The sequence below is a fragment of the Psammomys obesus genome, unplaced genomic scaffold (genome assembly GCF_907164565.1).
Source record: "Psammomys obesus unplaced genomic scaffold, mPsaObe1.curated_primary_1811, whole genome shotgun sequence".
NCBI classification, from domain to species: Eukaryota; Metazoa; Chordata; class Mammalia; order Rodentia; family Muridae; genus Psammomys; species Psammomys obesus.
In genome coordinates, this window is record NW_026587215.1 from 225,734 (window position 1) to 249,790 (window position 24,057).

Sequence of the window (24,057 nt, forward strand, 5' to 3'; positions counted from 1 at the left end):
GTGTCAGAGATGAGAGGTTTTTGGAGAAATTCTTGGCGTTCATATCCCTTTATGCTGCAGCAGGAGACTAAAACTGATTGGTTATTCCGTTTTGTGAGACTGTTGAGACAAGAGCCAAGACAGATGAACCAATTATTTGCCCTAGATACTTGACCGTCCTGTTGTCTGGGGGGTGGGCAACTTGTAACTGTCAACAGCTAGGTGGATTTTGACAAAGCACTCTTAATAAGCCTGAGGCAGGAGGACTGCCTGGAGTGTGAGACCCCGCTTCAGATTCCCCAAACCAAAGCCTCACACTGAAAACCCCTGCACGTAATGGAAGGAGGAGGATTTGAGTTTTCCGGCTGGCCTACCTGCGGAAGAGTTACCTGATTAGAGTCCTGTGTGGTTTGCGGGAAGGACAGCGACAGTCACAGGGCGCTGCAGACTCTAGTGAATAACAGGGGGTTCTTAGGGAAGTACTTTTCTGCTTTCCAGCTTTTCGTGGCTGGGGATTTACGCCTTTATGAATTTTCCTGGTCAAAGCACACCCAGGAATGCTGCCGTTTCCTTTAGAGCTTGCACCAAAGCAGGAAAAGAGCCCTGGGAACAGACACAAGCTTTCTTTTGGGCTGTGGAGACCTTAGCCCCCAAGTGGTTTAGTCTGGAGCTACCCTGGATAGACAAGGTTCCTCACCAAAAATACAGCAGAGCATTTCACAGGCGCCTTGGAGAGTTGGGGTGGGCATGGGAGGGGACTAGAACCTGAAAGTTGGTCTGGCTTGGTCATGGAAATGGAATGCTTCTCAGGACCCCCAAGCCTGGCTGAGAAGTATGTGGTTTCGGGCAGAGACACGGGGGGCTTCTTGCTAGAGGGTTGGGCCAAGGGTCTGGCCAGAGATCGGGATTCTGGCTCATTCCTGAAGTCCTCCAAGACACTTGTCACACCACTTTTTCTTTGCACCCTACATTATAAACCCAGAGCCAGGGTTGCTGCAAGCCTGAGACTTTCAGAAACTCACAAGTTTTCTGTTCATCTTCCCAAGAGAATAAAAGCCAGCATCCTTTGCTGGCTTCTTTAAGTTCAATTGTTTACACAGCTTTAGGAAGGCAATCCCAACCCTGAGCCCCTTTTATCTACATAGCTCTGCGTCCACCCACATACCAGTTCTGAAGAGGCAGGTGAGGCATTTATGGAAAGCTTGGGGCAATTACCCAGGCGGGACAATTAGTGAAGCGTGGAGACCAGCACTCATGGAGAAGTCTACACAGCCTTTACACATGTGCAGTTCTTCTGTGACACATTGCTTTGTGAAGACTGGCCTGAGACGCCTTCTCCCGCCCAAGCCAACCTTGTAAATCACTAGAACCACCACCCAGCAGCCGCTTCTTAAGATACCTTCAAGAAAGGCCACCTCCCCACCACACCCTGCTCTTAGAGACAGTAAGCTGTGTCATGCTAGGCAGTGGTTCAACCTTCCTAACCCCGAGACCCTTTAATACAGTTCATGTTGTCGTGACCCCCCAACCATAAAATTTTGATACTTGGTAATTTTGCTACTGTTGTGAATCAAAATGTGAATATTTGTGTTTTCTGATGGTCTTGGGAGACACTGTGAAAGGGTCACTCCAACCCTAAAGGGCCACAACCCACAGACTGAGAACGGCTGGGGTATCTCCGTGTGGGGGAATCTCCTCCGAAGGACATGCCGTTTTCACAGTGCTCCAGCAGGGACACAACCACTGAACAGCGGCCAGAAGGCTACAAACACTGCTGGATCTGGTCTCCCTCTCACAGGGACTGCTGAGAGCAGGGCTGAAGATCACAATGGGAACACAGGACAAAGGAAGAAACTGAAAGAACTTAAACTTTATTCCATCTGTCACAGCGAGCAGGAAGCCAGACACACGGTGCCCAAGCACAGCTGGATGGAACCCACGTGGGCACCAGCCCAACTCATTTAAGTCTCTTCCTCTGAAAGAAAAACAATTAAGAGAAGTGAGCCTCACCGTGTGACCCGATCGATGTAGCCTTTCCCTCTGGACCAACGAGGCCTCCTCTTTGCTGAGTCCTCCTGACCCCTGTAGGGCTGAGCTTGCTTTCCTTTCAACAGCTGCCCAGGGCTTTCTCATATTTAAGGTTGTGAGCCTAGCCTTAATGGCTAAGCCATCTCTCTAGCATTTTTTTTTTGTTTGTTTGTTTTTTGAGACAAGGTTTCTCTTGTATAGACCAGACTGTCCTCAAGCTCAGAGATCCACCTGCCTCTGTGATTAAAGGCCTGCATCAGGGCCTTCTCTCAGTGTTCTCCCTGGGGCCCTCTGGTGAGCCAGAGTGGCACCCTACATGAAGTGCAAGGAGCTCTTAATGTGCTGCCAAGGTGACCACAGCACTAGCCTGTCTCCCTTACCAGCCCTCAGACTACCCCAAGCTTCATAGGCCCACTCTGCCCACCTTCCTCTTCTTCCTCTTCCTCCTCCTCATCCTCTTCGTCTTCCTCGGAGCTGAAGGTGCCATCAGGCAGGCTGTAGACCCGGATGACCTGCTTGTTGGGGTCCTTGAGGATGAGGTACTTGCCCTCGTCCAGCTTCATGCAGATGTCAATGACACAGCGCAGGATGCCCCAGGCATTCTCCACGCTCAGGTTGATCTGGCTGGCAAACTCATTCGGCTTAAACTGCTGGGTGCCCAGGATGACGTGGCGTGAGGAATCCTTTACGTGGTACCGGGACACATACCTGTGGGGGAGGAGGATGGGTGCTGACACTGGCTGTAGAGAGATGGCAATGCCTGGGGTCCAGTGTTGGTCCTGTGGTAACGCCTGGCCTGCTTTTCCCAAAGTAAAGGGGGGTGAGCAGCTTTTGCCCCGGCACCTTCGCAGGAGTCTCACCCGAGCTTCAAGTACTCAGATCCAGCCAGCAGAGCACAGCAGGTCCACCGCGCCAACTTGTAGCTGTTGTTCTTCAGCTCAGTGGCGATGACAGCCCCACGCTGAGAGTCCAGCTTCTGACGCCAGTCAACGCCATTACAATGCTGCAGAAGGAAGGCTGGTTACTGGGTGAGGGTGACACCTCCCGTACAAGACACCAGGGCCTCCTCTGAAAGACAGAGAGCCACAGAAAGTGAAGAGTATGCCTGAGCCAGAGGTAGACTGATGATTCCCCAACAGGCAAGGGCGCTGTGTGGTGAACTGGGCTTCACGCTGTGCCACAGCGAACATGAAGAGAAGGATGGAGTCTGAGGGGCACGGGTCCAGCACCTGATGCTTCACAGGCATAGACTTCCAGACGTGGGAAGTAGGGCAGTCTAAGGTCTTCAGGCAGGGAGGTCCCCACCATTCCACGAATACTATCTGACAGATTCTGTGTTTCCCTTAAAACTGGAAAATGAGCAGTAGCCCCTAGAGAGTGCTGTGACACCGAAGAGCCCTGACATCATCCCGGGGACAGTCATAGGCAGAAACAAAATGAACACAGGTCAGACAGAAGACAGACGTCCAATGACAGGCACAAGGTAGAGAAAGTCCCTTTCCAGACTCACAAATGGAATAAAAAGACAACAAAAAAGTACCAGAGTGGGATAGGAGCCGCCTGGGCTCCTGGACTGCAGTGAGCAGGAACTGAGAAGTATTGGCAGGAGAGGGGTGAGGACTCCTGGGGCAAAGGAGTGTTTGAAAACTGGCAAGGGACTTCAGCTGTGTCACTGCAAGGATCTGACTTCCGCAACACCCAGGTAAGCTTCCAAGATAATTGCTTCTGGAACACACTGAGTTCTAGGGACACTATCATTGCCATCCATGACACCTCAACGTGCTGGACACTCGCCCACCAAATCCCAGTTGTAGGTGCTGTTTGAAGCCATAAAGTTTCTTTTCATGTGCTTGTAAGGCAAGAGAGCACTGAGGTATAAAGGACTCAGGGACATGAGCTGCACGGCAGATTTCGCCACTTTTGAGTGGGGCAGGGATGCGCAATTTTAGAACAGTACCAGCATGAGGAAAGATGGATGCCACAGAACAGAAGGCCACTGGCTCCAGATGACAATGGTTCTCTAAGCCACACTTTGATGGCAGGCCAATCACAGGCTGGCTGGGCTTCAGAGTTGTCCTCACCAGTATGCTTTATCCTGTACAGAGGCAGCAGCTCCTCCCTTCTCGTCAATAGAGTGCCACACACAAAGCCAGGGAGGAGGACTGATGCCTGATCTAACTGTCCTGGGGAACTGGTGGACAATGGAAAGCAGACTCTGCATGCATGTGTGCATGTTTTCAGTCCAGATCTTTTAAGGCCAGCAGTGCCAGTGCTGGATAAAGGGCTCAAGAGGTGCAGGCTGAGTAAAGAAAGAGGTCAGAGAGAGTGATTGGGCTTTCAAAGAGGTGAGGTCAAGGTCAGCTGTGTAGAGAGGAGCCAATGGGTGGCCAGATGAACAGACTAAGTACTGGGAGACAGAAGATGCAGAAAGTGAGAACCTTCTCAACTCAGACTGTTCTACTCTGTCAGCTGGGACTTGAGTGGATTAAGAGACTCAAGCTATCCCTGCCCCGCCCCCCAGCTCTGTGAGCACCCACTCTATAGCCAACCCCACCACACACTGCAGGACTCACCCTTGAGTCCCACTCATTGAGTGTTTTGATGTTGATGAAGGACACTTCCCCGTTGGCTCCAGTCATGACGCCATCGTGTTCACAGCGGACGATAAGGTCAATGTCATCTCCAAGCTTCCACCTGCGGTAACTACAAGGACAGCAAGACTCACTGACTATAAGATCCGTTGCTTTGGATGGAGCCCCCAGAGCACTGGACAGGGTCTGTGCCCCAGTCTGGTCATACCCCAGCAGAGCTGACATACCGGTAAGCAACAGAGGCGATCTCATTCTTATCCATGTCATCCTCCACAAACGGGTTTGGGTTGGGGAAATTGTATCTTTCTCTCCCCTGCAGAAGCGACAGAGCTTTCAGGAGATAGGGTTGATTTCAAGTCAGCAGACCCAACACTGTTTTCGACAGCCCTGGCTAGGTCCCTTGTCCTTGAGGGTCTGGGCTCACTGTGCAAACCAACACATCCCACTGAGTAATAGCCAGCAGGCCACTCCCTGCTTCCCTCACCACAGGCGGAGTGCTAACCTAGCACTGTGGAACTGTTGTGGAAGTTTTGTTTCATGATATGTAAACATGCTTTTGTTTTACTCCCAGGTGTGGGATTTGGAACTGACCCAGACTGCCCAGAGCAGGGTACTATTTGCCTCACATGGGCCCTGAGAGGGGCTGGCAGACAGTTTAATTCTAAGGATTCTAAGAGGGAATAAAGGCCAGAGCCCAGACAGAAAGGGGGCTCCAAGAAAGAACAGGGCTGCTGGTGCTTCCCCCCTGCTGCTCCTGGTTGCTGTTGATACAGCTGATGAGAAGTTGGAGATATTCTGAAAGGAGGACTGGACATGCCCCAAGGAACTCGATGACCCTGAACAGCAGGAAAGAGCTAAGGAAAACTAGTCCCCTTCTCCCCACTTTCTTTCTTTCCTACCTGGTGATGGAGGGCTGGAAGGGACTGGGGTGGAGAAGGGAGGCAGAAGCCTAAGAAGTATATATAAAGTAGATTAAAAGGGCACAACACCCTTCATAGTTCCTCCTCCATCACAGTAAAGGTACACAATTTGTTCAATGCCAAAGCCCCAAGGCAGGAAAAGGGATTTCCACAGCTATGTGAGATAGACAACGTGAGACCAGCATTGTAAATATTGTTCTTTTACAGAGGGGACATATGCCTGAACACACAGACCCGTTTGTGGCTTAGGTCCTGTTACCTGGAGGGGTCATGCCCAGCCAACTTCATACCACAGCGTAGAGCACAGCAGAGGGGGTCAGCAGCAGTGACCTAACCCAGCAAGCCGGTGCCAGATGCCCCTGTGTGCTCACCATTCTCAGGCACTGCTGGGAGAAGTTGTGGTTGATGTAGGTGGCCTCCATGGCCAGGTTGCGGGGTGAGTTGAAGGAGTTGCCTTCATCTTGAGGAGGCTCGTTGGCCGTCTCACTCACAGTCAGGAGGTCTGTAAAAACCCAAGCATGGATGGTTACCTGCTTACACAGCCAAAGCCACTGGCAGTGTGCACAGCAGCACGGGGAGATGCGGGGACTCTAGACCATAGGGGCCCATCTTCAAAGAACTGCCTTCTGCTGACAGAGGCCTCTCCACAAGGTGCTGAACACACAAGACCTAACTACTGCACCAGTCACACGGTAAGAAAGAAAGAAGCTCCTTCTCATTCTTTCTGGATTCCTCAAGAGAATGTGTCTGTTTTGGCATTTTAACAAATGAGGCTTGAGACTCAAACATAATCAGACTGCTGTCTTCATGCTGTCATTCTGTGATTCACTGACGGTGTGTATATACATGTGTGTGTGTCATAAAATACATGCATATGCATTTTTCTTCATAGTATATAAACGAGAAGCAGCAGCCAGGAAGTTCTATGCAAGTAACGGCACAATCACAGTGGTGGTGTGAGTCTCTTCCTTTGGCCTCCAGGAGGACGAGCAGGATCGATACACTACCCATTCTTAGGACTAAGGGATTATTCCGAACCAGCAGCACCCATGCCTTTGAGCTGCTCCCCACCTGCTTACCAAAGTCGGAATTGTCCCTCTTGTCAAAGAAGAGTTTAGACCCCACTCTCTGGACGACAATGTCCCAGGAGTACACAGAGCGGGTGCAGCTCATCAGTGTGGCCAGGATGGCGTCGGTGGCAAACACATTGCCCTGTGTTTTTGCCAGCTGCAAGGGGGAGAGAGACAGAGTGAACTGAAGATGCTGAGGTCACTTGGGAAGGAAAAGACCCCCTTAGTCACCTGAAGCAAATCGACTGTCAAGGCTGCTCAGTCACTGTGGCAGGTTGTGGTGGAAGCACACTAGTTTCCAGCCAAGCTACCCCTCTGCCTTTGCAGGAGAGGATGCTAAGGTTCTAGTGCAGCTAAGTCAGTCAGCCTGGCAGGGCTGGGATCTGAGCACGCCCCTGCTCAGCACATTTCAGCGTACCCAGGAACAAGCCTCCACTTCCAGCAAATTCTAAGTCTGACCCAGGAGACCCTTACCTAAGGTTCTCATGTGCATACACAGGAAGCTCTGCGTCTGGGCTTCTCACCAGTCAATCCACCAAATGTGTAGGGGGAAAATGTGCCCAATCAGCACTGCTCCCACTCTTTGCCAGGTTCCCCAAACAACAATGTAACAACTGTTTATGTAGCAGTGTCCAGTCTGAGGTGTTGTGAGCAGTGCAGAAGGGTTACCAGGGCTGACTAGTCACATTATTGGTAATGGAGCATCCGTGGGTTTTGGTATCCAGGGGAGGGTCCTGAATCAACCTCTTGTGCATACTGAGGGACACCTGCATTTCTCATGTCCTGTCCTTTCTGGAGCCTCAGCAACATTCCTAAAAGTGGGCAAAGGGCGCACACCTTCCGGATGACAGGGTCGTCCGTGGTGGTGACCGTGTGGAAGATGCGCTTGATGCTCCGCAGAGGCTTCTCACTCCTCGTGGTGATGCGGTCGAAGGCTTTGTCGTAGTACTCCAGTGCGCCACAACACTCACTGAGGGAAGAGAGGAAACTCAGAGACAGCCTCCCCACTTCTTTTATGCCATGGAACCAGAAGTCTTACACACCTCGCACAGTGGTGCGCACCTGCAACCCCACCATTAGGGAGGCAGAGGCAGGAGGATGGCAAGTTTAAGTCTCAGCTACACAGGAGAGCCTGTCTGAAAAGACCCAGTAGTCCAGTATACATGAAAGAGATGGAACTGATCTCCCTGAAAATGAGACAATTCTGCAATGTCAGCTCGGTCTCCTGCCTTCCTAGCTCCCAATGCTCCTCTGTAGAACATAGGGAAACACACCCTACCCAGCTAACCTTCCCTGGGAAACTGAGCCCATTACAGAGGCAGCCAGGTGTGGACGCCTGGGCTGACGCTCTGGCTCCCACTGACTTAGCTCCATGTCCCTGTCCTCTGGTGAATGTCTGTCATATCTCTCCTGCCCAAATTGACTGACCTATTGTGTGCCTGTGCAGATACCCAGAGTGGGAAGAAAGATGTATTAGGACTCACGGAGACATGGATCCCTGGCTGGTGCACATGCCTGTGTGTGTGGGCAGCAGTGAAGAAGCCACTCACATGTCTTGAGGCTCTGACACTTCCAAGTAGCGCATCTTCATCAGCTGAGGGAAGTCCATCTCCTCCTTCACCTCCCAGTCACTGCGAACTTCAACTGAAGAGTCTCGGGGCTTCTGCAGAAGAAACACAGGGAAAGATACTGATATCCTATGCAAAAAAAGCAAGAGACAGGGCAACACAGGAAGGGCTTTTACTCAACTATTATGGTCTTGGTTGTTCTACATACTTCGAACACAACAAGCACCAAACCCACCACAGTGTAACCTCCACAATTTACACATCATTCCCCCCGCCTCACAGCGCTGGGGACCGAACCAAGTTTCTGAGCATGCCACACAGCCACTTCACTGCTGGGCTATACTCTTAGCCCGAACTCTTGCTTTTGCTCATGTCTGCTATCTTCAGAGCTCCCTCAAGGATGGCAGCATCATTCCTAACAGTGCCGAAGTGGAAAGGCGAATGGTGGAAGGCATGTGGCAATCCATAAAAAGACATACTACTTCGCAAAAAGTAGTAAGTAGAGTCAGCTCTCCATATCTGCAGGGTTTATGCTGATGGGTTCTGCATTTAGTCACATGTGAACTGCATCAGAGAAATTCAGAGATAGCAAAGAGCAGCACTGGCTAGGACTGGGGTGTGCCGGACGTGGGTATGGGCACAAGGTTTCTTTCTACGAGGGACGTAGGTGGTCTAGGCTGCCTGCAGTCACTGAGAGACCACACAACTGCATACCTGACTCCTATCTCTGAGGGTAAAAGAAACAAACTCGCCCCATTCCCAACAGAATCCAGTATGGACACACTACCTGTGACTTCTGGTCCCATTTTTGCCTCACTCCAAATTGCTTCTGGAATTTTTTCTGCAAGCGAATTCGTTCTCTGAAAAGACAGACAGAATGCTGTGCTTTCAGTGGGGACTTCTAGCTGAATTGCACTGTCCTTCCGGGCTGCTACCAGGACAGAAAATGGGGGCTTAGATGAAGAGCATGCTGGCGAGGCGAGCAAAGGCACACCACCCCCACCCGGTACCAACCACAGGGGTGCAGTGAGCCCACAATTACTGTCATGCAGCCACGGCTAGGCTGGGGTGGCTGCTGTGCTCAGAGTAGATAAACAGTGCTGTTGGGAACCAGGCACCAAGAATCTACAGAGGCCACAGAGCCACTTCACTTCTAGCTATGGCTTTACAGCATAAATGTCTGACTTGGTCCCCGCTTGCCTGTCTGTCATGACCCAGTCTTGGACAGCAATAGCTTAGGTTTTGGTTTCTTTTGCAAAAGTGAAAGACAGCCAACCCTGCTCTGGCTCTGTGAATTCTGAATACAGCCCATTTGGGTACACAGCTTTGACCTTGCAGGAAGGGATGCTCACCTCTCTTTCTGCTTGGCACTTTTAGGCAGTGTCTGTAGGTTGAACTGCACCATGTTTCGTCGATCTTTGTCTCTGCGGAGGTTCCGCTGGGAAGTAGGAAGAGACCCATGTTAACCCCTTGGAGACATGGCTTATGATATCTTCAAAGCAAGTTTAGGGTGTGAAGCCCCCAGTTTCTTGTCTCTGTGCTTTTACTCTACAGCACCTACAGTATTTGGGTTAAGGGGAGAAGCCCTCGTGTTAGCTTGGATTATCACTTCCACTAATGTGGGTGTATCAGTTTTACTGGAGTTGCTAAATTTGCATCTTTATGTAGCAGGAGGCACCCAACCAAACCATCTAATTAACAAAGGCTGCATGCGGCAATTAAACAAGACATTGGGTTCCCAGAACAGCTGTGTGATGTCTGAACTACCGTGAACAGATACCTAAACTTCTTCAACACATTCCTGGACCCACTGAAAGTTATTCTGGTACAACTGGTCACTGAACTGCCACTTGGGATTGGCCAAAAGCTCGCAAGCCTTTCCTGTCTCAAAATGGTTGCAGGGCAGCCGACATTTCCACAGTAAGAGCTCCCAGGGGCCCAGGGCCCACCTGTGCGAATCTCATCCGGTTCCGCTGGTAGGCAGTCTTCTGTGTCCTCGCCGTGTCCACCAGCTGGAAACTGGTCTCATCCTCCTCATGGAAATATGCATACTGACTTCCCCCACCAAACTGAGAGGAGTACTTGTCTGCAGGCAAAGGTGACAGTGTGTGCTAAGTGTTGCCTACAGTCTGCTCATCATGCTCAATGGGCTTGAGCCTTGCTCTCTGAAGTGTGGTTCTGGGACGTGCAGCACCGGCCAGAGGCTTGGGAGATGTGCAGACTCTCACTACCCCTGCCCAGACCTGATGGACGGGAACCTGTATTTAAACTCGATCCCAGGTGATTCACACGCACATTTATGGTTTAAGAGCTTGGGTCTAAAGAATTTACAGAGAGCCCAAGAATCTCAAGCTAGCTCACTTCACCTCTGCCTGGTCATGTAGGAGTCTGAGGGCTCCCACCATTCCTGCCACCCAGAGTCACGGGCATGGCCATCGATCATGACAGACTTTCTTTCTGACCTCGTTCACCTTAACTTAGTGTTCTAGCCAGCCGCTCCAACTGTCTAACTGTCACCAAGAAGAGTGTTTTCCCTTACCAGAACCTTAACCAGGGCCCAAAACCTCATTAATTGATGGCTTCAGGAAGTCCCAAGCAATAGAATGCAAATGGCAGCACACTCAACGTATTTTTAGAAGTCTCTGGATGTCACCTCGACAATAATTAACAGTTTAACTTCTGGGACTACTTCCAAAACCATGGTTAGTACACACATTCCAGAATATATTCCCAATAATTATTGCTACCATGAGCCTTTCTTTTCCTCTCTGAGATGCTTTCCTGTGGCACTTACTGAAAGAAGTAACAACCTTCCCACGGCCCAGATGTGGACAGCCCACTGAGTCAGACTTACTTGTATACCTCTTGTCCTGGTACGTGGCCCCCGTCCAGTCTGCAACCTGTTAGGTGTAATGAAGACAAGGAAGAGAACAGGTCAGGTGAATAGGCTTCTGCTGACCCAGAAACCCCAGAGCCGGAGGGAGGAAAACTGAGTGAAAAAGGCACCAGCATCATGCTCTGTACATGGCTATCCCGCCTCTGACTTACTCTGGAGGTCAGGGCCTTCCGCAGCTGGTATTCCCACATGAAGAGTTAAAAAGAAAAAGGGGAGCTGTGGAGTAGCTGCCCCAGCTGAAGGGACCCCATACCTTCCCCAGCCTATCTCCTTTGCTGAATGGCTGGTAGGGCATATCCCGAAACTGCTCAGGAACGGCACAGGGACCCCAGCCCGAGGGGTTGTCCTGGATCACAGGTGTCATGAACTTCGCCATCTTCTAAAACCTTAAAAAACAAGCAGTGTGAACAGCTTTTTGAAGGAGGGCTGTTAAGTCCCAAACACTGGAGCTGCACACAAAGCAAAGCCCTAAGCTTGGAATACCACCGACAGGGTTTTCTTGTAAACTGCTCTAAGAACAGTTAAAACTCAACATTTCTGATACCAGTGACATATTCCTATGTCTCACTAATTCTAGGATACGTTCATTTCTTAGCGAGTATCTTTGAAATAAAAACCATGCCTTACCTGTTGGGGTGTCACATCTTTTCTTTCACAGCATAACATATTTATGAAAATGTTAAAACTGTGGTGAGTTCCCTCAGAACACCTTACCAAAACACTCAACACCAGACTTCTCTAAGCCTTAGTCTCTAAAGTAAAGATCAGTCTGTATCATAGGACCATTGTCTTCTCAGTTAACATGCAACACAATTACTACTTAGTAAGACACCGGCCTGGAGTACTCTAAAGAGCCTTGGGCTGGTGAGATAGGGCAGCAGGTAAAGTGGAAGGAGAGAATCGACTCCCAAACATGGCCCTCTGATCTCTGGCTGAGTACCATGGCATGCACATGCTGGCATTCACGTCACGCACACACTCAACAACAAAATCTTAAAAAAGGTGAAAGCACCATTGGTGACCAGGGTCACTACAAACTTCAGAGCAAAAGTGGCAGGACAAAAGCCAGTGAGATGGCTCAATGAGTAAAGGTTGCAAAAGCAGCCAAGTGTCAAACTTCATAAACACAAGCACCAGGACACTGTTACAGCACACGGACCCCTTAAGCCCTTCTGACAATCCCGTGGGGCAGAGGCCAGTTCTGCTCCATTTTCCGGGGAAAAATATAAAGGGACAGTGAAACACAAGTTGCAATGCTGGATGATTACTTTCACACAGGTAGTATGGCTTTGAATCATAGTCTGTATAACACTACAGCTCATTATAGAATGGTAAAAACTAATCCAGGTGCTTGCTGGACACTTCCCATCAAAACACATAACAAAACAGCAAAAAACAAAACCACGTACTGACCTACAAGACACCCTCTGAAAAGTTCCAGAGGACCCTGAAGGCTAGAGAGCAACTGCAGGAACACAGGTTGAGAGCTCAGTTAACCCCTGCTCCTTGCTCTGCCCCAGGGAGGCTGAAGATGACAGCAACAAGGGATAAACCTGGGAGCCTCAACCCCCAGCTCACATGAAGTAAGAGCCTCCAGCATGTGGGGGCACTGTGCCGGCAGGACAGCTTAACACCATTGCTCTCTCAACACCCCATCTTTGAGACACAAAGTTAGCTCTGCTAACTCAAGCAGTCCATCTGCAAATCACTTCGGAACAGTTTCCAAGGTTGTCTATTTAAGCCCGGGTTTCTCTTGGCTATACTGTAGTTAGGTGGCAGCCTGTAACCTGGGGATTTAAGCCATACCCAACAAGTTGCCTCAAAAGCAACTGTAAATCTGAGGTGTCACAAGTTCAAGATGGCTCAAGGCTTGACATGAATCATCTTCCTGGATGGGCAGGGTTTGGTCCTTTGGCTTCTGCACATGTGAACTAGAAAGTTACTCGTAGGGGGAGAACTAAAACGATGCGACAGCAGTGTTGGTCACGATACAGTGTAGATCACTGTGCACACTACGGGCAGGAGCCATGAACTCCGTTTCAGAGCAGAGGAGTATCCCCCAGAGGAGGATACTTGGCTCCCGACGGCCCTGGGCGGAGAATCGGAAGAGGTCCACACACCGGTTCCAGTGCCCTGCACTCACAGTGTCCGTCCAGCCTGGGACCACCCGATGCAGGTTCCCGCCCCGCCCAGCGGAGGGGCAGCGACGACAGGAGAGGACGTAAAGGCTCTTCCGGGAGGTCCCCGAAGCCCGCCCTAGCCCAGCCTGGCTCGCGGGGTCCGCAGGTCCCTACGAAACTAGCCGCTCACCTGTAACAGTTTCCACGGGCCCGGATGGCGACAGATGGCCCGAGGAAGGGACTACGATAGCCTCGATACCGGGAGGAACCAAACCAGGAGGGAAGATGCGCGCGCAGAGCCCGGCGCCGTAAACCGCGATCAGCGCTGTCGTAAATGATTCTACCACTTCCTTCTTAGTCAGCGGAAAAACGTCAAGCCGTAAAGTGAAGGCGCAACCGGAAGTGTGTCACAGCTTTGGCTAAATGTTCTCGTAAGCCTCTGAGGTGCCAGACACAAGTAGGGAGTGATTACGTCAGCGGCATTTGGGGAGGGTCAAAGCGGTTCAGAACTGAAACGTGGCCGCGCTCGGTGCGTGAGACGCTTGGGGCGAGGGTAGGAGCCGGCTCTGTGGTGTCCCACAATGCTTCGCGCCCGCCTCGCCTCCTCTGTCTCCCACAATGCCCTGCGGCTCTCGCTTGTCTCAGCTGGAGTGTTTTTATCAGAACACCTTGAGGGGGTCCACGCGTTACCTGTGCCTGTTATCTGTGGCACCAACGCAGGGTGAGGAGTGGCTGGGGCTGATAGAGCTTCGGGGTAGCTGCCAGGAGTCAAACCTGTTCCACAGATCTCAGGCGTCAACCGAGATTTCTGGTCGCTAATTAAAAAAAAAAAAAAAAAGATGTAAAGTGTCTCATTTCCGTAGATTGATGGTCAAGTCGGGACTACTCAGGCTGGAATCCAGAAGTCTGCGTTTTAATTGACATCACGGTTTAGAGGGTGCGACTCAGGGCGATATCTTGGCTTCTTTCGCCCTGTGCAGCTGGAAAGGCAATTAATGAAACGTGGAAAGAGACGCAAGATCGGCTTTGGTTTAAACCTTGGCCTCTTTTCCTGGCTGTTTAGGTTTCCTTGGTAGTTTCCCAGCAGATCTCCTTTATTAGAAAATAAATCAGAGCCGGGCTTAGTGGAGCACGCCTGTAATCCCAGCACTCAGGGAGGCAGAGGCAGGTAGAGCTCTGTTCAAGGCCTGCCTGGTCTACAAAAGCGAGACCAGGACAGCCAACACTACACAGAAAAACCCTTCCCCGAAAAACCAAAAATAAATGAACAAATCTGTTTTTAGACACATGTGTCCAAGCACGTCTAGCGCTATGGCTGTTCGTTTTTTCTTCTTTTTTTTTGTAATGTAAACTGGAAATGGTGGATAACAAGGGGTAAATTAAATGGTTGTCAAAATGCATTCCACTTTCTAGTCATTACCATGGGTGATGCTTGGGTGGACTTGACCAGCTGCTTTGGCCTCTAAATGTGCTGAAAATGACAATGTTGATGGGAGTATCCATTTCATTACATTACCAATGACCTTGTCTTCCAGTTTTTCTAATTTTCTAATTTTTTTCTAAAACTGGATTTGGTGGCTCCTGCTCTTCTTTCACTTTCCCACCACATTCATGACTAGCCTGTCTGTATTCTTATTTCAGGTACATCTTGAATGTTGACTCCCCTCACAGTATCATCTCCCCTCATTGCTTGATCCATTCATACTTCCAATGGGTTGCTTCTCAGTATGGCCAGAACTTCCCACACAACTGGCACCTTCCTAGGGAAGCTGAACATGAAGTAGGACTAGCTTCCTGTGGACCGGCATCTCTGGCTGCATTTTCACCTCTCTCCCCGTTATTCTGTATAGTCTCTTCTCTGACCACCGTGGCCAGTCCTGTTCTTTCTGCCCTGATGGTTGACTGTCACTGCCTTGGTCCTGTCATATATATGTCTTTAAGAGTTGGCTCCTTGACAGGTATGGCAGCACATTCTGGGATCCCTCTACTCTGAATTTGAGGCAGGAGGATCATAATGCCAGACAGGAGCTGGTGAAGTTGGAGATTCTGAGAAACGGCACCTGCTTTGGAAACTGAGCTATCTTACCAACTCTAAAACTTTTTTTTTTTTTTAAAGCAGGGTCTCGCTAAGTTGCCTAGGCTGACCCTGAACTCTCAGCAACCGAGAACATAAGACACAAGGATTGCTGCAATCCTGGGGCCAGCCTGCACTCCATAGCAAGACTGTAAATCAACAGAAACTTGAAATGTGTCCTGAGATACAAAGAGGCATGCATCTTTGCTGAAGTGCTTCCATCGTGTCTCTCTGTCTTTTCCCCTCTTTTTGCTGTGGGTCGCGGAGGCCATCTGCTGCAGCCTCTCTATCGTGTCACACATGAGTCATCTTCCTCCTGTCCTCGCCCAGCTATTCTGCTCTCTCCAGATGGAGGGTGATTTGGAGGGTCCCGCCTCATTCTCAGCTCACTGTGCACTTGTTCTCTTATGAATATTCCCTGCCTCCTCCAGACTCTGCGATTCTGCAGTTCTATATTGCTCTTAAGTGGTGGCATTCTCCAGTGTGCCCAAGAAGTGTTTTGCAGACTTAAGGCCCATAGAACCTACTTTTAGAGACAGGAAATAAGACAAAACAAGACTCCCCCCGCCCCCCAATCCCTAAAGGCCCTGGGTTCGATCCCCAGCACTGTGTAAGACAGGTATGTGCCTGGTAATCTCAGGTAATCTCAGCAGCGGGGAAGGGGATACAGTGAGATCAGAAGATCAGGGTCATTTTCAGCCTGACATGCAAAGCCAGCCTGGGCTATATGAGATGTCTCAAAACAAAGATTCTGTTCTTGTCAGAAAGTGTATGGCTCATTATGGCTAAGGTTAGCAGAAGGATTTACATGAATAAGCCTGTCATTTCACAATTACAGTATTTTATTTATTTAGAGACAGGATCTCAATATGTATCTCTGGCTAGCTCAGAATTTTCTAGGCAGACCAAGATGACCCCCTACTCACAGAGATCCACTTACCTCTGCCTCCTGAGTGCTGGGATCAAAGGCATGTGTCACCACAACCAGGACTGATTACAGATTTCAGTATGAACTTTACACATGGCCAAAAGAAGCTTGGAGAGGTGCATTAGTTAACCCAAGTAAACTGAGGCTATTGAGAGACAGGTTATCCCTTCACCTACTCCATCAGGGTTTCTTCTAGCAACGGAAAGGAGTGTGCTCCATCCCCCTTGGGATGTTCAAGAGTGTTGTGAGAGGGAGGTTGGGGTGGGAGGGAAAGCGTCTTCTGAGAAGTGACATTTGGGGGCTGGAGAGATGGCTCAGTAGTTAAAGCACTGGCTTCTCTTCCTGAGTACATCAGGTTGGTTCTCAGTGCCTGCACTGTGGTTCAAAACCAGTTCTTGGAAATCCAGTGCTCTTTTCTGGCTTTTGTGGATGTCAGGCATGCAAATGGTGCATGGACATACTTACAGGCAAAACACCTATACACATTAAAAGCATAATTTCAAAAAGTGACATTTGACCGAGAGCTGAACACAGGCAAGCAAGGCAGGTGCCTTCTCATGACGCTGTTGCCCCATATGTCCTGTCTTTTCGGCATTCATATTACCCGAGTAGTTACTTGATTGACATGTTTCTGGCAGCACATGGAGCTTGAGGCAGAGTGTGTGCTTAATAAGGATTTGTTGACTTAAATAAAGGAATGAAAGGCCTTGAGTCAGCAGGCATGGTGATGACATCATGCTCAGTGACCACATCATTAAGAGCTCCCCCTTGCTTCAGGATACTTTGTGTTTAATGATGGACAGAGCTGATTCTTGTCTCAGAGAGCTCTCAAATAGATGGAAGTGACCGTAAGAGTGTGCCAGGCTCTCCTGTGTGTCCCCACAAGTCACATCTGGGAGCAAGAGGCCCCATCCTGTGCTATATTGTCCTGTTCTGATAAGACCTCTGTCTAGGTAAGATAACTGCATATTCTAATGGAACCTACTGAGCCTTAGGGAGGGGTAGAACATTCACAGAGTACTGACTGTATAGTATTCAAGCTGCTAAGGGCTTTCATGAATGACAATTTTTTTTAAAATGACATTCCTATTAGTGCTGGGGGAAAATGGCTCTGGGCATCTGGGTGCATAGTTCTCAGAGCAGCAGCAGAAGCAGGATTAGACAGCAGTTTTATGGACTCTAATCTCCCAGGTGGAATGGTAGAGGAGGCCTTGCCTGGGTGGCATGGTTCTCTTGTCTGTGAGCTCTCTCTAACACACACACACTTTCTCCTTCTCATAAACAGGCTATTTACTGTGAGGGTCATCAGCAAGTCCACTGTTTGATTTCCTATGGGCTGGGCTCAGGGACTATAATTCAATGGGAAGGGGACTCGTAGATCTTGTGGGAGTGTCCTGCTGGTGTCATGCATGTGTGGCAAGTAGAAGAAGACATTCTGAACATTTTCGGGCTGAGTCAACTCCTGTAGTCTAGGCTGGACCTGAATTGGAAATCTCCTTGCTACAGACCCCAGAGAGCTGAGAGGAGAGGTGTGAGCTGTCATGCCTGGCTCTTGCTTTGAAATTTTTATTTAAAATTCTAATTAGTGCATGTTACCCGTCTAGTTGTGGCTTTTGTTGTGACATTTCCACACCACACACACTGGCGTGCATTGATCCTATTCATTCCTGTTGCACTTTCTCATCACCCTCCTCCCTTTTGTCTAGGGAATCTGCCTCACATATGGAGTTTAAGAACTCAGGGTTCAGCTTTGGCATAGAAGAACGCTGGCAGACTTCCGAGGCCACATGGTGGTGAGTGGGTGATGCGTTTTCCAGCTCTGAAATTGCCAGTACCTAAAGGAGTGATCTGACCACTCAAAGCCACTGCTGCTGAGGAAGCCCAGCCTCCCCACGTGGACCCACCACATAGGCAGACCCCAGAGCATCAATTTCTTGAAATCTTTGTGTTCAAGGTATGTCCTGTATTCTATCATTCTGGGCTGTAAGGAGAGTAGCTTGCCTAATGAACAGTGACCGCAAGATTTATCACTCAGATTAGACCATGTTGAGCAGAGAAAGGGGTCACTATGAATAAGTGCATTAGGAAAAAGATGTCAGCTGGGCACAAGCCTTTAATCCCAACACTCAGGGAGGCAGAAGCAGGCAGATTGTTGTGAGTTTGAAGCCAGCCTGGTCTACTTGCAAGAGACCCTGACATCCAGCCTGTTAACTATGGAGGAAGAGGTGGGGAGGGTCAGTGAACCTTTACCTGAGAGTCCAGCTGCTCTCTTCCATACCAGGACAGACGGTGACTCTGCCCCTAAGTGCATGTGGTCCCATGGGCTCAGGTGTTGCTAGATTATGTAGCCCGTGGGATGTTGGGAGAAGGAGCCGGGGGGGCTGTATGGAAGTTTTCATCCATGTTGGAATGAGACCACTTTGGGGTTGCCCACACTTCTGTAAGTCCAGTAAGCTCATTGGTTCCTCAAGGCAGACGGTGGTGGAATTATACTTTGTCATTGAGGCCTTGTAAGGAAGGAGTAGATATTTCTTTATATCTCCCCGTGGAAGGAATTCTCATAACATGCGCTCACTCTAGGCCCTGCTTTTTGTAGTGTGTGAGTGTGTAAACCTGAACTGTCTTACAGAGGCCTCCATCTTGGAGCTTGTCTTCCAGCTGGTGGCACTATTTTGGGAGGCTATAGGACTTTTCCGAGGTGGCATTTGACTGGGAGATGTTGGTCACGGAGGGTGGACCCAAAGGTCATCCCCTCCCCTATCTCTGGCTGGCTTGCTGTGCCTCCTGGTCTGCCATCCTGCGAATAACCACTGCCCCACGCTCCCACCTCTACAGGGGGGCTGGCTGTTTGGCCATACCTCCTGTGATAGACTCAAATCCCCTGAAACCATGACCCCACATCCTCCTTTTCTGGCTGGAGAAATTTACACTGTGCAACAAACCATTTCAAAATCTAGCCACTCAAACAGCAGCAAGCTCATCCTGCTCTTTCACTTCCTGTGGCTTGGGGCCTGGGGAAGGCTGGCTGGCAGGCTCTGGCCTGGGGTCTCTGCTGCTGCTTGGGTTAGATTTTGTGGAGTTGGAGTAGCTGGCAGATAATGGATGTTTCTCTCTTTCCATTTAGTCTGGAGTCTGCCTGTGTTTGAGTCCGCATGAGTAGTTTGGGCTTCCTCAGTACGGCATCCTGCAGTGGTCAGACCGCCTTTGTGGGTGACCTCAAAGCTGGAAGCCGCATTGCCCGCTCTCTGCCATGTAGCCTCCGTAGTTTCCTAGCTTCTTGAGGTCACAAGTGAGTCAAAAGCGTCAAGGGAAAGGAACGAACGGTCGATGTTATCGGTCAGCTCAGCAGAATCTAGTCAGCTGGGGGATGGGCTTCTGACATGCCTGTGGTGGAGCATACTAATAGCTGTGGAAAGGCCCACCTTAGTCATGAGTGGGACTGTCCCCCCGGGCTGAGTATCTGGGAGTGAATAAGATGAAGAAAGCACTGACCAGCACGGGTATCTTCTCTGGTCTCTTCTGAGTGTGTGCCTAGCTGTTGCAAGCCCCCGAAGCCTTGACTTTCCCTGCTGTGGTGGGTTGTAAGCCGAGACTGTGAGCTAACATAAGCCCTTTCTCCCTGAAGTCACGTTTGCCCAAGTATTTTATCCCAGGAAAAGAGTCCGAGGTGCCGTGTTGGGTGAGGTACGAGGCTCTGGAGGGCAGGCGGAGCGGGAGGGGTTGCTTAGGTTATAGAATTTTGATATAACTTGGCTTTTGCTAAGAATCATCAGTTTGTTTGTTTGCAGATGTGTGACTGAGTAGATTTGGGACACAGAGGGTACCAGGAGTTTCTCCCAGGGAGGAGCCTGGACTGGGACGAGGGCTCATCCAGGGAGCTCTGGCCACTCAGCGTGTGTCCTCTTTTAGAGAAAGCAAGCATCATGGTTAGTACTGATTGTCAGCTTGACAGGGTCTGGAGTCTCAGGGTGCTCTGGGTGTGCCTGTCAGGGAGTTATTAGATTGGGGTAACAGACATGGGAAGACACACTCCGGGCGTGCAGGCAGCCTCCCTTAGGCTGTAGGCCTAGGGTCAGTAAAGAGGAGAAAGTAAGCTGAACATCACCGTTTCTCTCTCTCTCTCTCCCTTTCTCTGCTTTCTGGTTGTGGATGCGATGTGTGAGCTGCCTCAAACTCCTGCCACGGTGACCATCCTGCCCCCTGGAGGACTGTAACCCAGGAACTGTGAACCTTCCTTGCACTTCTCTATTCAGGATTTTTTTTTTTTTTTTTTTTTTTTTTTTTTTTTTTATACAGCAATGGGAAAAGCAACACGACGCGCATGGAGGTGTCCCTCGGTATCAGGAATATAGGAGAGGACAGTCATGGAACCAGCTGCCTAGGGGGTGGGCTTTGACGGCTCTAACTGTTTCCTGCCTGCAGGGGGTGAGGGCATATGCTGGTCTGTAGCTAAACACTTCTTGAACTAAAGCTAGTACTTAATTTGATCTCTCCTCCCAATCAGCCCCGTGAGTCTGGGGAAGCTCCCAGCACTTTAGCTGTGGTGGTTCTCAGACAGGGTGATAAAGCATTCCAGCTGGCCTGTGGCTATATTTCTTCTTCATTATTGACAGATCTTCTATTCATGGGCAGCCTTATAGGCTCGACTGAAAGGCTCAGCCTCGCATGCAGACCAGACCCCAGGTTCTCCAGCGGATTCACCAGTGTGTCGTGGGACTGCTGAGGAGGGCAGCCCCACTTCCAGTGAGCCAACCTGCATCTCCCCTGCCCTTCCTAAAACCACGAGGTCATTTCTCAACGAGAAAACCCGAGGCTCCAAGAGGATGGCTGTGCTCAAGGCCAGCTAGTCAAGGAACAGCCGAAACAAAGAGTTCTTCACAGGGCTGGGTGAGCATCTGAGCAAGGCCCCGAGGTGAAGCGGGGGGTGGTTTGAGTCTGTGTCAAATCTCACATAGTGTGAATGTTTATGTATTTTGCTGAGGACCCAAGGCTTATGGAGCTCTGCGTGGGGCTCATTGAGCATTCACCTGTAGTGTGGTCAGCCTGTTGGAGAATGTTTTGCCATCGAAAGAATTGAGCACTCTAGGGCTGGTTCTATGGCTCAGAAGGTTAAGGTGCTTGCCACCAAGTCTGATGACCTGAGTTCAATCCCCAGAATCCACATGGTGGAAGGAAGGCGAGACCAGATTCTTAACAAGCTAACCGCAGAACCTCCACATCTGTTGTGAATTTAAATCTTTAAGGCAAATCGGGCAGCAAGGACTTCAGTTGAGAGATTCCGTCTCTCCCCCGCCACCACCACTCAGCACACATTTTCTGTCCCTCTGAGGCAAAGTTCCTACACTGTCCTACTCTGTCCTTACAGACGACTCAGGGCTGAGGACACAGTGCCCAGGCAGACACCCCGCAGAGCTGCAGTATTTAGTCTTTCTGTGGGAGGATGCATCCACGGAAGGGGAAAGCTTTCAGTTCGCCAGCCTACCTCAGCCTCAGGAGGGGAGGGGGCGGGGGCTGACTGCCCCAGCAGAACTGTCAAAGTCGCCAGCCCACGAGGACGCAAAGCCTCGGAGCGCACTCCTTGTCCTCAGAAGAAAGGGAGGCTGTCGGCCGTTCGTGCCGGTGACGGGCACGCAGAGTTATTTTTTATTTCAGCTGGATGTACACTCAGCCATCACAGGACCGTGCTCAGAATAGAGAGGCACCTGTTGAGCCATCCTCCCCACTTCCTGCCTTTTGGGCATTTCTCCAAGTGCTGAGCCATCCGCTTCTCCGCTGTGCCCAAGATATATCAGGATTCGAAGCCCTGACGACAGGGGACAAAATAGATCCCCATTTCCTTCAGAACCATTTAGCTAGTTTACAGAGAGTTTGGCCGTTTCCGTGGGATGAACAGAGGCTCCTTCCTCTACCTCACATTCTTCTCTGCTGGAAGTGTGTGGGGGTAGGGAGTGGGGAGGGGAGGGATGGGGTTGGGCTCCTGAGGCTAAAGGCAAACTGTTGTTGGTTTTACTTGGCTGTGTTGTGTTGGGTGCGGAAGGGCCCCTCTCTGGGCCGCAGCCCTGCTTTGCTGTGATATGTAACCTGGTTCCCACTGTCCTTATCACTGAGGCCAAGTGACTACAAGGTCTTACTTGGGGGTCTTCTCAGGCAAGGCTGGGAGATGTGTGAGGGGGTCAGACTGCCTTTGGACCCAGATTTCCGGTAGCCATGTGGCCTTGAGGATGGCGTCTGTGCTAACACAATGCCTGGCAAACAAACTGTGAGTCCAGGTCACTGGGCTGACCTGGGCAGAGCTTTGCCTGGGTCACGATCTCCCCATGTTCTCAAAGCGATCACTGGCCATCTGTGGCTGGCGACCTAGGTCAAGCCCCTGAGCAGCCCGGGGTCTAGGGAGGCAGTGTGGTCCATGCTGGGGATGTGATACCTGAGAGGTGCCTCATGAAATACATTTTATAACTTTTTGTTTGTTTATTTTGTGGCACAGGGGATCAAACCCAGGACCTTCTGCATGAGAGGCATATGTTCTACTGGCAAGCCGTGTTCCTAGCTATGAAATGTACTTTCAATTTACATGTAAATCTTGTATTTCACACATAAATCCAGATTTAAGGATATTTTCTCTCTCTCTCACGCATTTTGGAGATAAGGTTTCTCTACGTAGCCCTGGCTGTCCTGAAATTCTCTATGTAGACCAGGTTGGCCCAGTCTCACAGAGATCCAACTGCCTCTGCCTCCCAAGAGCTGGGATTAAAGCTGTGTGCCACCGAAGCCTGGTAGGGATTCCTTTAAAATTTGGCCAGACTATTTTGGCCCCCCTGACATCTGAAGAGGACCTGTCCCCTCAGCCCAGGCCGTACAGACTTGCTCCAGTCCCCACCATCCCACTATCACTCCAGGCCCAGCTTTCGTCCTAGTCCTGCATGCCCTCTCTGCAGCCCTCTGGGGATTAGCAGATAAATTGCAGTGCCATGCCCTGGGTGCTGTGAGAGGGACAGTAAGTCAGCCGGGGCGGTCAGGAAAAGCTCCTCAAGGGAGAAAAGCCACAGCTGCTCCTCCGCAAGCCCCGCAGATGCAGCTGAACACCCCTCTCTTCACGGCTCAAGGAGAAGAACCAAGGACACAAAGTCAGAGATGGCAGGGATGTCTGTGCTGAGAGCTGGGGCCAATGGCTTGCTTGCGGTCAAACAGCCTTTCAGCATCTCCCCTGGCTCTGGGGTCCTTGGAGACTGGAAGGCATAGGGGACCCTGGACTCGAGGCTTGTGCCTGTTATTCAATTGCAGTGTGACCTCAGATTGACCATTTCTTCTCTTTGAACCCGTGTCTCCCTGTGCCAATAAGATTTGGGATTCTGATGGTTTGATAGGACAAGGGCCAAATACTGAAAAAGTGGCCTGTGGACACTGACATTTGAGGGTCATTATGACAGTCGGAAAAGAGCCACCTTCTCCAGCAGACTTGGTGTCATCTGTTTAACAGAGGCCTTGGAAGGACCCCATCCCCACACCTGCCTGACTGGCCCCTCTTAGGGCACACATGGCCTTTTTTGAGGCTTGGACCTTAGATCTTGATCCTCTGAGCTTGGCTGTGAGTAGGGTGGAGAGGACCAGGACTCCATCTTCTAGGAGGTGCTAACATCAAAGGCCTGTGCCGGGGGATGGGGAGAAGCAAGGCACTACACACAGGAGTGAAGCCTTGCCTCTCTCTCTGGTCTGCGCGTTTAGACAGGATCTCACTGTGTAGCCCACACTAGCTTTGAACGTGGACTGATCCTTCTGCCTCAGCCTCCCGGGGTGTCAGGCCGACAGGCATGATCCGTTTCTGTGTCAGAATCCCACCAAGACTCCCTTCAGTGGGCCTTTATGTAAGAGCTCAAGGCTGGTTG

The 24,057-nt window shown here is 50.4% G+C and overlaps 1 protein-coding gene and 1 long non-coding RNA gene across 2 annotated transcripts; one reads left to right on the top strand and one right to left on the bottom strand.

The window, feature by feature from the left end:
- Positions 1-1,829: 1,829 nt before the first annotated feature.
- Eif3d (eukaryotic translation initiation factor 3 subunit D) lies at positions 1,830-13,497 on the bottom strand. The gene is made up of 15 exons (XM_055603120.1): positions 13,363-13,497; positions 11,306-11,438; positions 11,011-11,056; positions 10,106-10,242; positions 9,509-9,594; positions 8,944-9,016; positions 8,139-8,251; positions 7,426-7,558; positions 6,598-6,745; positions 5,890-6,020; positions 4,826-4,911; positions 4,581-4,710; positions 2,868-3,010; positions 2,432-2,715; positions 1,830-1,954 (listed from the first exon to the last, which is right to left on the bottom strand). The coding sequence occupies exons 2-15, from the start codon at positions 11,426-11,428 to the stop codon at positions 1,941-1,943; spliced, it is 1,647 nt and encodes a 548-aa protein (XP_055459095.1). The 5' UTR covers positions 11,429-11,438; positions 13,363-13,497; the 3' UTR covers positions 1,830-1,940.
- A 169-nt stretch (positions 13,498-13,666) lies between these two features.
- Positions 13,667-22,778, top strand: LOC129673233 (uncharacterized). The gene is made up of 4 exons (XR_008719634.1): positions 13,667-13,893; positions 17,881-18,128; positions 20,788-21,061; positions 22,659-22,778. It is a non-coding gene; the product is annotated as an uncharacterized LOC129673233 (long non-coding RNA).
- The last annotated feature ends 1,279 nt before the right edge of the window (positions 22,779-24,057 follow it).

Excerpts from the sequence above, each read along its gene's own strand:
- Eif3d (XM_055603120.1), bottom strand. The coding sequence starts at position 11,428 with ATGGCGAAGTTCATGACACCTGTGATCCAGGACAACCCCTCGGGCTGG. Across the intron at positions 8,252-8,943 it reads AATGGGACCAGAAGTCACAG|AAGCCCCGAGACTCTTCAGT; the intron begins GTAGTGTGTCCA and ends TTTCTTCTGCAG. Across the intron at positions 6,021-6,597 it reads GAGGGACAATTCCGACTTTG|ACCTCCTGACTGTGAGTGAG; the intron begins GTAAGCAGGTGG and ends GGGTTTTTACAG.